The 14318-nt window shown below is 38.8% G+C and overlaps 1 protein-coding gene across 8 annotated transcripts in view; it reads left to right on the top strand.

Annotated features, from left to right (window-relative positions):
- The window catches only part of dnmt3ab (DNA (cytosine-5-)-methyltransferase 3 alpha b), a 52161-nt gene that overhangs the window by 16654 nt on the left and 21189 nt on the right, over nucleotides 1-14318 (top strand). For 3 of the 8 annotated variants that reach the window (XM_084096683.1, XM_084096680.1, XM_084096679.1), the window contains exons 5-6: nucleotides 4578-4624; nucleotides 5136-5282. In XM_084096683.1, the coding sequence (XP_083952809.1) occupies nucleotides 4578-4624; nucleotides 5136-5282 (194 nt within the window). Of the gene's footprint in view, nucleotides 1-4577; nucleotides 4625-5135; nucleotides 5283-8000; nucleotides 8139-8193; nucleotides 8230-8320; nucleotides 8331-14318 lie in introns of those variants that run through there. The other 5 variants (XM_084096682.1, XM_084096681.1, XM_084096685.1 and 2 more) reach the window with 4 other exon arrangements.

Below are 14318 nucleotides of genomic sequence, written 5' to 3'. Positions count from 1 at the left end.
ATTTTGCTTCCAATATTTCGAGCATCGCGATTCGCGAACACTGAGCTTGCTGTGCCTGGTTCAGTATTTTCTCACAGTCTCTGGCCTGTGTTATCATCCTAATATTTCCACACTACTTAAATTTTGGGAAATTATTGCAATGCAGTTTGTGTTCAAGTCCAGAATAGAAAACATCTGGTTGCCGATCATGTGTTTAGAGCCGATTGATGGATTGATCGTCCAGTGCATCTCTAGTAAAGAGGGCATCTCTTGGGTTTCTGATCAATGTGTTGAAGACAGTTTCTGCATAATGCCGATCTGTTTTGCCGAGCTCAGTACAGGATACTAACAACAAAGCTGTCTTAAAATCACGATTTCGATTTGCCAGACTTCATTAACTCAACACTGATGCTAATCAATATTATACAATACAATCGCTAAAAGATAATCACACCTACACACCTTTGTCATTCATTAATTCAATCCCACCAAAGATTTTATTGATTCATGAACTCCTTAGAGTCAAAAAGAACCATCTTGCTTTGACAGAGAATTGGCAAATCTGCCAGTACCTGTGTCGCTTTTTACACCTTTTACCTAGAGGACGCAGGATGGACTTCAGTCCAGCGACATGGAACTGAATGCTCTTAACACGTAGGCTGGCATGTGCACAAACTGGCATGCTGGAGGCTCAATGGGCACAGCGTGCCAACCACGCTCACAAACCCATTGACCTTGGCAGTCTCGGCGGAATGAACCCCTTCCTCACCGCACCGACGGGTTGCTTATTCCTGTCGAGCGACAGAGAAAAGAGGAAGAGAAAGAAAGATGCAGCGATAGAGTATTTGCACATGATGTAAATGTGAAGAGGACTCGAGGGTCGAGGCCTTTTGTTTCGACTGGGTGTGTGTGGTACTTCACTGGCAGGCTTTTGATGGCTCTTGTGAAGAAAACAAGCTCTCGGGTTTTGCCCATGGCCTCTCGACGCTCAAGTGTTGTGATGTGGCTGGGTGATGGAGCTTTGATAGACTTCAAACAGATCCTCTTTAGGCTAGTGGGTTATTAAAATGGGTTCTGTCTACTTCTTTTGGCATCATGTCAGTATAGAGACATTATGAATATGCCGTTACAGATTGCCTGTAAGCCCTGTCTAAATCCCACATATCTATTTATACGAAGTTGCCCTGTTCATTTGGCCATACTTGAAGGAATAGTTCACTTAGAAAATGAAAATTCTGTCATCATTTACTCACCCTCAAGTTGTTTCAAACCTGGTGAAGACAAAAGAAGATATTTTGAAGAATGTCGGTAACCAGACAGTTGATGGACTCCATTGACTTCCATAGTATTTCTTTCCCTACTATGGAAGTCAATGGGGTCCATCAACAGTTTGGTTACCGACATTCTTCAAAATATCTTCTTTTGTGTTCAGCAGGTTTGAAACAACTTGAGGGTGAGTAAATGATGACAGAATTTTTAAGTAAACTATTCCTTTAATGATTATCAAAATGAGGTATTTAGGACTCTTTCATGCACTCATCATTTAAGGCTCTTTAATGCCTTGGTGCTTTTGGCATATATCAGAAAAGTGCTTTCATAATGCAGTTTATTAAGTCAAGTATGGAATTAACAGATGTAGATTCAAATTCAAATGTTTATTGCACCAAATTGTTTGCACTGAACATTCAGCTTGGTGTGAACAAGCCTGTATTGCAAAAAAGTAATAAGTGTGAGTATGTGGAAAACATAATACTTCTGCCACCTTAAAAATAAACCGTGTAAAACACAACTCAGCGGTTAAAGATGTCTATCTATATGTGCATAGCTATATACGTGCAACATTTCAGAGAGATTATTTTATTTTATTTACTTTTTTTGTTGCTGAAATGCACATGCAATTTAATTTAGTAGTGATTTAGATTTAAAGCCACTTTCACTAATTCATGCATTCCCAGAATCAAACCCATGATCTTGGCGCTGCTTGCGACGTATTCTTGCAGTTTACAGTGACAAAGTTTATGAATTGACATTTAGCAAATAAACATCTGTCCTTAGTTGCTCATATTTATTATGTAACTTGCAGAGTTGACAGCTCATCTTTTTCTCCTCTCAGAAGGAGAACAGCTCACTAGCCCTTTGATATGGGAAAGTCTTTAATGGTAAACGTTACTTTTGACCTGAATATCATGCTAATGTTGAGCTTCAAGCAAAAAGGAAAGGTTTGCTGAAATATACTTTTCTGTCAGATTCTCTATACAACACTACAGTAAATCAGTGAATTTGTTTTGTAGCTGGTTTTTGACTTGAATGGGAATGAATCTTCCAAAGGCTTTTTAGGGGCCATGTTTTATTGATGCTGTATTGGAATTGTGGGTGTGCTTTTAGAAAGCTTTGTTGAGCTCTCAGTAATGTTGTCTTTCTCAAACCCTAGTTAGAAGGGAGTTTCAGTACTCCTGAATCATGAATCATCATGATAGCCCTGCTAGTGTTTCAGGTCACTGGTAATCGTAGCCTCTGGCTAACCTCGGCCTAACCTGCTGAACCCAGCCAAGACAAAGCTGTTTAGGCATGAACTACATCCTTTTGTATGTGGAGACATCAAGAGTATAAATCAATGCTAGGGCAAAAAAGGAGAATTTTGGGAGGATTCATTGTGGCGCTGTGGAATTTGCAGAAGATGAACAGCATAAGAAGAAAGTATGATAGTGTTGGGGAAGTTATTCCAAAAATAGTAGGCTGTTACTAATTATTTTTTATTGACTGCAAAGGTAATGCTTTACTGTTCAGATAGACTAGTTTGTTATACTATTAATCATTATTAGGCCCTGATTGAATCTGCAGATTTTTGATGTTTCTTGGCGGTGTTCAAAAGCAGCTAAATGGAGCACAATGAAATGAATTGGGATATTTTTAACTTGATACGCCATCTGAAAAACACAATATTTCTGCCTCTGCCATCAAAGACACAATGAGACACATTTGATCATTTCACCAATTCATGCATTGTTTCAGAATCAAACCCATGTCCTTGGCACTGTTTTTCTACTGTTTGAACTATAGGAATACACAACACAGTGTCGAAAGTTGTGTATCTAAATGTGTAGGGCTATATAATTTGTGTATACAATGCAATATGTCAGACAGACAGCTAAAGCATGACATGCTAATTAAAACACCATCACTAATAATATAAAAACTGAAAACTTCTATATAGCCTATTTTGAATACAAAGTCTAAAATTATAAACATAGTTTATTGTGTTGGTTGGATGGGGGCTCTCCCGCAGCAAAAACAGAGTGAATTTCAGAGATGTCAAAACCGCTATGATAATGAGTCAAAGTCATTGTTGGCTAGTTTCAATGTTGACGTCACGTCACATCCTGCATGTTTTGATTGACTTTGACAGTTTGCAATAATTTAGTTTGCGTGTAAGAGTATAATTACAATTTCTTTAGTTGTTAGGAGTCTATGAAAGTGCTGACTATTACAAAAATGAAGCTATTTAAACCTTTTGGAAATACTGAAAATAATGAAAGAGTTTATTGATATAAAGAGCAGTGGTCGAGTGATATGGTATTTTCAATGGCTCATTTCGATACTAATGTCTAGAGCAGTGTGGCCGATATAATAACATATGAATGAGCACTTATTTTATACAATATTTACTCTGAACTGACACTTGGTGGATTTTTATTTTCTTTAACATTTTAAGGGGAACATTTTGAAATGACTTATGGGGAGGAGGAGATTTTAAAATTATAGCTAGAGAAAAGTAAAGCTGTTGTGTTGAGATTGGAACCAGAATAGCTTCACAATCATTCAAATAATATGATTCACAGAGTTATAACCTAATGTCTCATTCAAAAACCTGACATGCAAAGCACAATTCATAATACACAAATACTGTGTTCACAACATTGTTTTTGTATATACATATTGATTCTTCACACTTTTGTTACCATAGATGTTTCTGACAGATTTTAAATCACTAATGCATTTTAAACCATTTCCTCTTTAATCAGTCAATCAGATTTTATGCTTACAGTCCAGCCAATCATAAGAGAGATTGTACAGCTCACATATCCATTACATATGCAGTCACATATGCATTATAGATCTCAGTGGTATTTTTCAAATGGTAATATTTTGGTGCCTCACAAAAAGAAACCATCATACTATCTGTAATTGCATATCGCCCTGTGGCATTTTTCACAGTACACATTTAGTAACCCAATAGGTCTTTTTGATAGTGATTGACTAACATTAATACTCAGTTTCTAAAGTTCTCATAGGACTTTTATTCAGTAACACAAAGCCCTCAAGCTAAAATGGTCCTTCTTTCTGCTTCTTTTTGCTTTTCAGCTATTTATTTAAACCCTTTATCAAGTTAATAACTTTGCACACAAATGAGAATAGTTTATTTTGGCAATTTCATGCTTGCTCTTCTACATAAAATCCTTGTGAAACTTTCTGTTGATGCAAAAATATCATTGAGGTCTCATACTGTAGATTGATGAAGACAGATTTCCATTGCGACAAATCCGGACTGTCAGAAACATTTCAGGTAATGGCTTGTTCTTGTGGCTGTTTCCCTCTAGACGTGGAGCACAAGGAAGACGAGGGTGGGGACTCTGCAAAGAATGAGGTAACACTGTCTTCCTGTTGTGTGCCTGTGTGTGATATATGTATGTACGTTTGCGTGTTTCTGTCTGAAAATTCGACCTTTTCCGTTAATCGCTGAAGCTCTCAGAAGAAAAATCTTAGGAAGGTGACATTACCATGGATCCTGTTTTTTTTTTTTTTTTTCAGCCATTTGATTATGAAAGAAATGGTACACTAATGGTGAACTATCAAATACACTTGGTCCTCTGCTTGAAACGAGGGTCCCTGTTCTCCACTGGTCGTGTCCAGATTGGAGGTTAGAGGGGGAATCTATCTGTCGGGCCGCTCGAACCCTCTCTGCAACGATGAGTTCCCAAGTTTGCCAGTCCCCCACCAGCCCATTCGCAAAACGCTCCAAAATCACTCGCAGACTAACCGCCTTCTTCCTACCTTTATTAAGGATCGCACAGATAGATAAGCACACTAAAAGAGAGAGAGACAAAGTCGTTAATTTTTTCTTTTCCTTTTTTTTTTGCTTTTGTCCCTTTAAACAGGGAGCTCGCGGGAGGCTCCGTGGGGGTGTGGGCTGGGAAGTCAGCCTCCGTCAAAGACCCATGCCCAGAGTAACCTTCCAGGCCGGTGACCCTTATTACATTAGCAAGAGGACCAGGGAGGAGTTGCTGGCAAAGTGGAAGTTGGAGGTGAGTACCATTGCTCACCACTGTCCCAGAGGAAGAGCGATAGGGAGCCTTTCAGCATTTCTATTATAGCAGGAACGTTTGCCAGGGCGACAGCGTGCCGAATAAACTCTGCGAAAGCCAAGTGTATTTGATGAGTCATTTGATATCACATGAAGGTACCATTTATTTCATGAGACATCTGGCTGCTTATCACAGTGAAAATCCACTGGTTTCCTCTTTGTGAGCAACCACAGACTTGTCCGTTGTCCTATAAGTAATGGCAGCCCTAATGTTTGATTTACAGATGAGTGTTTTTTGTTTTCTTTCAGTTTGATTATTGGCTGATATAAGAGATTTTTAAAAATGGATCTGTATTAAATATCCAATATTTAATTGTGCATGCATATTTCCTGTATTTTCAGTTTAGCTTCCCATTGACGTAACCTAACGTTTTTGTATTTTTTATTTTATATTTCGAATTTATTTATAGAAAATAGTATTGTAATATCGACCATAAGATGAAAATATTTATCAACATATCTATATTGGTGTATATCTAGTTCTGATTGACTGAGCATTTTTTTTGTGTAGACAAATAAAAAAAAAAAACACTGGAGACTTGTTGCTCTAGATTAGGACCGGGGCCATACCTAGTATGGTGCGGGGCCTAGTGTGAGTAGAGGATGTGGGGCCCCCTTAAAGGGCTGGGCCTGGTGCGGTTGCAACGGTTGCACAGCCCCTAAGAACAACCCCGGTTAGGACACTGTACTGTTGTGTTGTAACACTTATTGATCTACTTTACTGACTGTAGTGTCGGCAGCCATATCACCCTGTAGCTCAAGACTGGTTCCCCACTGAAGCTAAGAAGGATTAAGCCTGGACAGTACCTGGATGAGAGACCTCCTGGGAAAACTAGGTTGCTCCTGGAAGAGGTGTTAGTGAGGCCAGCAGGGGGTGCTTACACTGTTGTCTGTGTGGGTCCTAACAGCCCAGTATAATGACGGGGACACTATACTGTCAAAGAGCACCGTCCTTCGGATGAGACGTTAAACCGAGGTCCTGACTCTCTGTGGTCATTAAAAATCTCAGGATGTCCTGTTGAAAAAAAGAGTAGTTTTGTAACCCCGGCATCCTGGCCAAATTTGCCCATTGGCCTGTGTCCATCATCATGGCCTTCAAAACAAACCCCAATATATACTGATTGGCTTCATTACTCCGTCTCCTCTGTTCTGTGCGTGTTCTGACGCAGTATGGTGGTGCACATTGGTGGTGGTTGAGGAGATTCCCCCCTTCCATATGTAAAGCGCCTTTTCAGTAAGTTGTCTTGTGCCATGGTGAATCTGTATACGTTACAACCACGTGCAGGGCTGAAATTGTTGTGATGTGTCTTGACTTAAAGGTGAAGTGATTGATTTGTTTGCTCCACTAGTGGGACCAAAACAGGTTTTCTGAAGCCTTTGGTTTTGGAGCCTTAAGGTCCATTCACACCATGATAACGATAACTGGAAAGATAACTATATTAGCATCTACACCAACAGATGATAGCTTTCTGTTTATTATAAACATCTCCCGCTTTAAATGCTCAAGCTTTTTAAAGCCAGGTGGATTCTGATTGGCTGTCAAAGGTTTTTAGGGTTCATCAACTGGAAAAAATGTCTTGAAACACCCAACTATATTGTTCCCCTGTGTCTTTCCTGTGGACTTTTTTTTTATGGTTATAGTTATTGTTATAGTTAGCGTTCTTAATATGAACATGCCTTTACTGAGGCGTGTGGGGGTACAAAAAAGGTTGGGAAACAGTGATGAAGATCAGTAAGTTAGCCTTCAGTTATTACCCACCGCTATCGCGACGCTCAAGTACCATTGCAGGTGCAGGTTGTTGACAGTTTTCCTAATGGCACTGTGCTATATTGTGAGAACTGCTCTGTTACATAATGCTCTTTTTCCTCGGTAACTAAAGGAGGCCAACCAATCGACATCGAGCTCCCCCCGCCTTCTTCTTTTCTCTGCCCCTCTCCACACTGTGTTTGAGGATAAGCCATAAAAGTGTCAGAGATCCCAGAAATACGACCAAATTAGCCGGACACACAGTTGTCTCGTGAGTGGACGTTGTAAAATTCCAGAGAGATGGGCGTTTCGCATTCTTCACGGAGAGAGCTGGAATCCTCTGTCAGGAGCCTGGGAATTTTCTTTTTCTCTGAATAGGCACATTGTGGATGAGCGCAGATCGTAACATGTCATAGCTATGTTTGCTCTGTAAAGGTCTATACAGTCATGTTGTCTCGAAGCGCTTTTCATCGGACTCAACAATGCAGCAGGAAACCCTTTTGAAAGGGGCCTTGACATGTTTCCTTCCTCTGCCTACGAGGCCTGAGCCGCATACAGTCAGCAGAGCTTTGTTAGCGTAGAAGGGGGGGTATAAAACCAAGCTTTCACTTTCTTTGAGCCAGGGGGATCATGTCTCTCTTTCTTTTTTTTAATAAGTACCCAACGCTACAGTAGATTCCTCTTTCCCACCCCCATCCAGTTCCCTTCACTCCTCCCCCTCTCCCCTCACTCCTCTCTCTGCAGTGGAAATGAACTCCGTACTATGGATATACGGGTGAAGATGAGGTTTACAGCGAATTTCCAGCGCTGCTTGCAAGACAGCCTCCTGGACAGCAGCCAAAATTCTGCAAGTCCTCTCTAGCCAACCAGAATTCCTGTTGGGAACCACCTGACCCTGAATTCCCAGACAAAGAAATGTTCATGCTTTCTGGGATTTTTTTCCTCTTTTTTTTTGTTTTTTTTGAAGCGGTCTCCACTGGGCCAAGAGTGGGGCAAGAAAAAAAGCGACTCACACGTTGGATTTAAAGTGCCGAGTGCAGGCGTGTATGGGTAGGTCGGCTGGCTTGTTTGTTGTTGATAGCGCAGGGGACAGTGTGCATGTCTGAGTAGACTTGCTGGAGGAGGAATATGCTGACTTCAGGTATTTCCAGGAGACTTGTTACGGACCATCTGCCCCGGGTAGCTTAAAGGAAACCCATATCTTTAAACCCAGAGTGCCGGACCGGGCTAAAAACATTGCAAGTACAAGACAAAATAGTTTGCTTAAAAAGGTTGTTTTTCTAGCCTGTATGTTATCACAGTGGGATTGCAAATAGCTGAATGTATTTCCTGTTTTACTACCTCTTGCAGGATGTTGTGCATAGGGCATATCTTTGGCTTTGTGCACGTATACTTGGTTTTTAATAGTACTGTGTGATCTGACAGTGGTTTTTTGTGGTTATTTATAGTCGGGCTGCAGAGAGACGTAGCATGTTTTAGCTCAAACTAATGCTTTAAGAGTTATATAAAAGGGAAGTTTTGCTTTTGAGCTTGAAAACAAAGAACAAATGCTTTTTTCCATCTGTCAGATTTGGGTCGGCACCGTAAACACGTAAAACTGGCGGTAGTTATGGCTTGTGTTGAAACGGAAATGCTGTGTGTGTCTTTTTAAGGGTATGCAAATATGAATGAACCGAGTGAACCCACGAACCGCGTGTGATTAGTGCGCTGCCAGCTCTAGCTCGTACTCTGAGTCAAGGCTGCACAGACTGAAACAGGCAGACTTTTACACTTCAGCTTTTGACGATTACTTTGCAATCTTAAGGAAATGACAGATTTCAGACTAAAATAATTTTGAGCAACTTGAAAGTGAACAAATAAAGAGAAGATTTTAACAATAAGGCACTTGCATTAAAACTCTTTTAGCATGCCTGACCTCTGCTGCATTGCTAATTACCAGATTATTTAATGGACCCAGCACAATCGCAAACTAAAATGCATCCTCTATTCTCCGGACTTGGGAGGCTAAAAAGTGACCAGCCTTTGTTCAATAGCTCACAAAGTCACATCAAAATAAATGCGATTGTCACACAGTGGCGATAGCCATTCATCCCCTGCCTGTTGGAATTTCAGTGTGCACTGCTGTGCCGCCAGCATTTGAAGTGAATTAATTCCTCATATTGTTCAAAGTTTAAGAGAAACATCATTTATTAGTTCGAAAACAGTTTCCAAAAATGTTATGTTCCTCAGATTGATTCCCCATCAGTTGTGTTCGAAAAGCTTGGCTTTTTACACTTAATACTATTTTATAAAAAATATAAATATATTTTTTATAATTGTATTATATATAATAGAATTATTATAATATTTTATAACTTTTTACACTGCATGCGGTGTGACAATACAGACTTGTTTATAATTTTCAACCCAAACTAATGCTTCCAAGACTATCATTCTTGCAATGTTGGATTTACCACATTCATTCTTGCTAAAAAACAACAACTCATCTTTGTTAGCCAGCTTGATAAGATTAGCCTGTTGACATATTTATATCAGCACAATTTGCAACGACAATATTAATTTTGCCACAGAAAACCAAACTTTTAAATTTGTAAACGTACATGTCAACAAACGTGTGACAGGCTCTTGTTTACCTGGTACCTGGTATTAAGATGCGTCTTGGTCAATCGGATCACAGGTAGACGAGGGAGACACATACCCATTTACACCTTGTGTTTTAATCCGTCACTTTTGTCTACTTTCAACCAGTTCTTTCCTGATTTCTTCGAGGGGAGGGTCTATGGGCGAGTAAATATATGTTTTTTTCAGATCTTTAAATCTAATGGACAAAATAAGCTTGCGCAATTTAGATATGAACGCATCCGAAGACGATGGAGAGCAGCAGCTTTCATTTACATTCTGATAGCTGCAAGACCACGCTGAACTCTGTGAGTGCATGTTAGAAATCAGGAATGGTGAGAGAACATTGTGCTTGGTACGTTTTTCATCTTCAAACCAAACTTGGGGCTTCAACCAACAAAGTTTAAATCCTGTCTGGCTAGCGCGCTTCCCATAATTTTTTACACTTTAGGACAGTAGGTGGAGAGTAGGTGGTCTTTTGCTTCTGTTCGAACACATTCGACCACGTGAGCGTTTACACTACGAAAGCAATCAAGTCAAATGGGTTTTCGACTACCTCTGTAAGGAGTCAAAAGTGTACAAGCTCAAAACATTTTAGACCACGTTTACACCTGTATTTAGCATCGTCCACATGTGATCCGATTAGGGGTGTCCCCGACTATGGATTTTCATAGTCGAATCAGAATCGTCATGTCTTGCTTATAGTCGACTAATAGTCGAATCATGTGTATGGGCTTATAGTCGACTAATAGTCGAATCATGTGTATGGGGGTGGGGCTGGGGCTGGGGGCGGGGCTTTAACATTTCAAAGCCGCGATGTACAGAAAAATCACACAAAGATATAGAAGAAAATGTATAAAAACATTTTGGATCAATAAAACTAAGAAATAACATAAATAACTCCAGAAAGGCCACAGACAGGATTTGCATTTCACATACAAATCAAATTAAATCGGCTCTATACACCACAACATCGATAAACCGAAAAAATAAACAATTAATTTACTAAATTAAATTAGAACAGAATATACCTTTCTAATAAATAAAAATACAAAACGAAATAAATCAGAATCAAGTCACAAGATGAGCAAATGTGTGCAAAATGCCTAAAGTGCAGGGGAACATATATTCAAAACACAAGCCACAAATAGTTAGATTAGATAACCCTGACAGATCAATAAATAAAATAAAAATAAAGAAATGATTAAAATAACGATAGTAGCCAATTTTCAACTTTGTCTTTTTAACTGCAGAAACAACAATAAATGCTAAACTGGAGTGGCAGTCTTTTTAGCTAAAAATGTTCACACTCACAGCATCCAAAAATCAAATTAGAACCGGCTAAAAAGTTTTGAAATCACTTGTACCCTACAGTACCTGATCGAGAGAACAAATCCAATCTTTCACTCTGTCTGTGACTCTGTGTCCGTTGGAGTCTTTTCAAATTGTGCGCGCGGATAAAATACATTCTAACGCGAAACTTGTTAACGTTGGAGGGCGCCGGCAGAAGTGCGATCATGGTTTTCCTGATGCTAAATCCAGTCTTGGAGAATATCCTTTCTGACGGTGTACATCCACACTTTATATTTTCTTATCCCAGACATTGTTATTTTAAAGATTTAAATCCTTGCCGCCAAAACGCTCCTCTGTCGGTTACGGATTGAAAGTGAAACTTAAATCTGTCACGCGGACGCGGGGTGTTTGGATTTATTTACGCACGTTAAAAATATTTATTAAAAGCTTATTTCTTTGCACATTTTTATATACAGCATTATCATAATAGGCTGAATATGAACATATTGACAGAAAACCGGTAGTTCTACTTTAAGTCAGACATTGAGCGCCCTCATATAGCCAAAGTGGCATGATCCTCGTTTCATAACACCTCTGCAAAGATTCGACCATGAGATCGGTAGTCGAATCAGGCTCCTCCAATCGAAGCATCGAATCTTCGACTATTTGGGGTCACCCCTAGATCCGATCGACCAAAACGCATCTTAATACCAGGGGTAACCAGGGCCATAGTGACAATGCAGCTGACCCGAAAGTCTCTCACACTGGCCTCAGGCAGTCCTTATAGTGAGCCCTCTGTGTCATAAAATAATATTATTTAAGTAATGCTGTCTTTTCATGTCATATGAACAGCAACACATTCAGACGTGCACAAAGGTCTTAAATACAGGCATCCATCTGCATTAGTTGTTCGTGGAATTGGCTTGAACTTGAAATGTCATGGTATATAAATAATTACAATAAGGTTGGAAAAACGGAATTTGCCAGAGGAGCTTGGTTAGTAAAGAGGCTTGGTTGATCATTGTAATGTGGAGAGAAGCTTAAGGCCATGGGTGTTTCCTTTCAGATATAGTTAGTGCTCCTAAATACCGTGCTATACTATAATACAGCACACCAGTTTCAACATAGAGCTTAAAAACACTTTATCACAACGTTACCCTTCTTAACATTCAGTATTTCTCAATGTATATAAGAGTTGAAACTGAAAAGGTTTGCTTATCACTTAGTACTGTAAGTTTCTATACTATTCTCTGTTGTGTTCTTTTGCTCAAGTTAAAGTTTTAAAGATAGCGTTACAGTACATTCACATTTTTAGTCCTATAGTGGCTTAACAGTAAGTTTTCTTGGTGCTGATGTAGAAAATTAAAAGTCAGAGATTTACTTCATTACTTCAGTGGGTATGTGAGAGATGGTTAACAAAATGTAAGACTAGTACTAGTTTCAAAAACTATTTCTCTACATGCATCTCTAAGCTTTTAATCTACTGTTTCCTATTTGTTCCTCTATCTAGTGGATCGCCATACAGCCAACTAGGACATCAAATAGGAAACTTTCTGTTTTTAGAATTGTTAATAATCTTAATTTTTAATAAATGTATTAAAATAATATAATAGTATATATTGTACAATAGTACAACTTCTTTCAATAGTTGCTGTTTGTTGTGTTTTTTCTTCGCAGTATCATATAATACTTTATTCTATACTTGTGCACAACAACCTTGCTCTCACTTGTGAATGACATACTGCTTATATATGTTGTTATTCCTGAGCTGGGCTGTGTGTTTGTGGCCGACAAAGACTGTAAAGTACTGTACTCCTGGAACCCTCCCCCTTTCCTTGCTTCTCATCTCCCCTTTCCTCAATTTCAAGAGCCAGACTCGCTACAGTGAGGCCCCTGAAGAGGGGCATTTACAGCTGGGGGAAAAAAAAGCACGTCCAGAAGCAAATCTCCACTTATAGCCACAGTGCTTTCCTCTCCTCCCCCAGTTTTTGGGGAGTCAGTTTTCTATTGATATTTTCATTTTTTAAAAATATATAAATAACCCTTTCCATCCCCCAGTGTTGACATTCTTCTCTCCCACTCACGGTACAATTTGATACACAATAGTTGCCTGCAGTATTGGCCGCCTCTGTCATTTTTTGTGAGCAGTTTCGAAAGTCTTGGGGTATCTATGATAGCTTTGACAACGTAAGGCGTAGATAGTAAGAAGTTATGTGTCTGTTTTATATAAAAAGCAGGTGTTTTTATCATTCTCCATTCACATAGGGTGAGTTCAGCTCGTTGTGTGGAATGTAAATTGTGTACATTTAGAGTGAACAGAGAGTGAAGCATGTGAGATGAAATCAGTCATGGGTAGTTCAAGAATTTCTTTTACTTAGATAAGAGTTCAGATTTCAATTTTATTATGATTTAATCCCATTTATATGCTTGGCTTCAAATGATTGGACTAAGATTACATCAATGTTAAATCAGGCCACTGGTATATGACAGAAAATCTTATATACATATTATAGGTAATTGTATTTAACAGTAACAGTAGACATCACGATATAGTAGTGTTTGATGGAAATTCAATGCAACAATGATTATATATATTGAATAACCATTACAATAGTGTCTAGTATTGAATAATCTAGTTATTTAAATACTTTTGAAATTAAAAGTACTGCATTCATTAAAAAAACAAGTGAATGAAAATAGTGTAACAGTCTTGCCCTCTGATAGCCCCATAAATATATCTAATATGGTATAAACGGTGTAGCAGCATTTAAACACTTTTATCATTGCGTGGTATGTAACAGTGGGTGTCAACTTTTGTGCCTCTGAGGTCCCCCATTGTCAAAGTCAATATTTGTAGGCGCCTCTGCACAGCCTGTGATATATGTACTTGTAAATCTGTTGAAATGAAAAGGTGCTTATTTTCAAATATTTTTATTTTAAAAAGTACTTACCAACTAATTAATAGTGATTAACGATTTAAACTCCAAAACATTGCTCCTTTAAACAAAACAAAAAAATTGTTTACAAGTGTAAAAGTTTTTTGGATGCATTTGTTACAACAGACATTCTTTACATCTTTGTAAAAAAAAGTTATACATTTTATATAATCCATTTTCCATATTGCTACCACTCTGACTGCTACCACTTTGTTTGTGTAAATGAGAAACTGTCAAATCTAACAAATCTATCTAGTTCAATACAGCATGGGGTCCCCCAAGGCTCTGTGTTACGTCCTCTGTAGTTTTCCTTGTACAGGCTTCCTCTAGACTAGAGGACATCAGGAAACATGGAATTAGCTTTCTAATTGTTATGCTGATG

The sequence above is a fragment of the Abramis brama genome, assembly GCF_963993115.1.
Source record: "Abramis brama genome assembly, chromosome: 21".
Lineage (NCBI taxonomy): Eukaryota > Metazoa > Chordata > Actinopteri > Cypriniformes > Leuciscidae > Abramis > Abramis brama.
The sequence above is the reverse complement of the archived record's forward strand: the minus strand, read 5'-3'. Positions and strand labels throughout refer to the sequence as shown.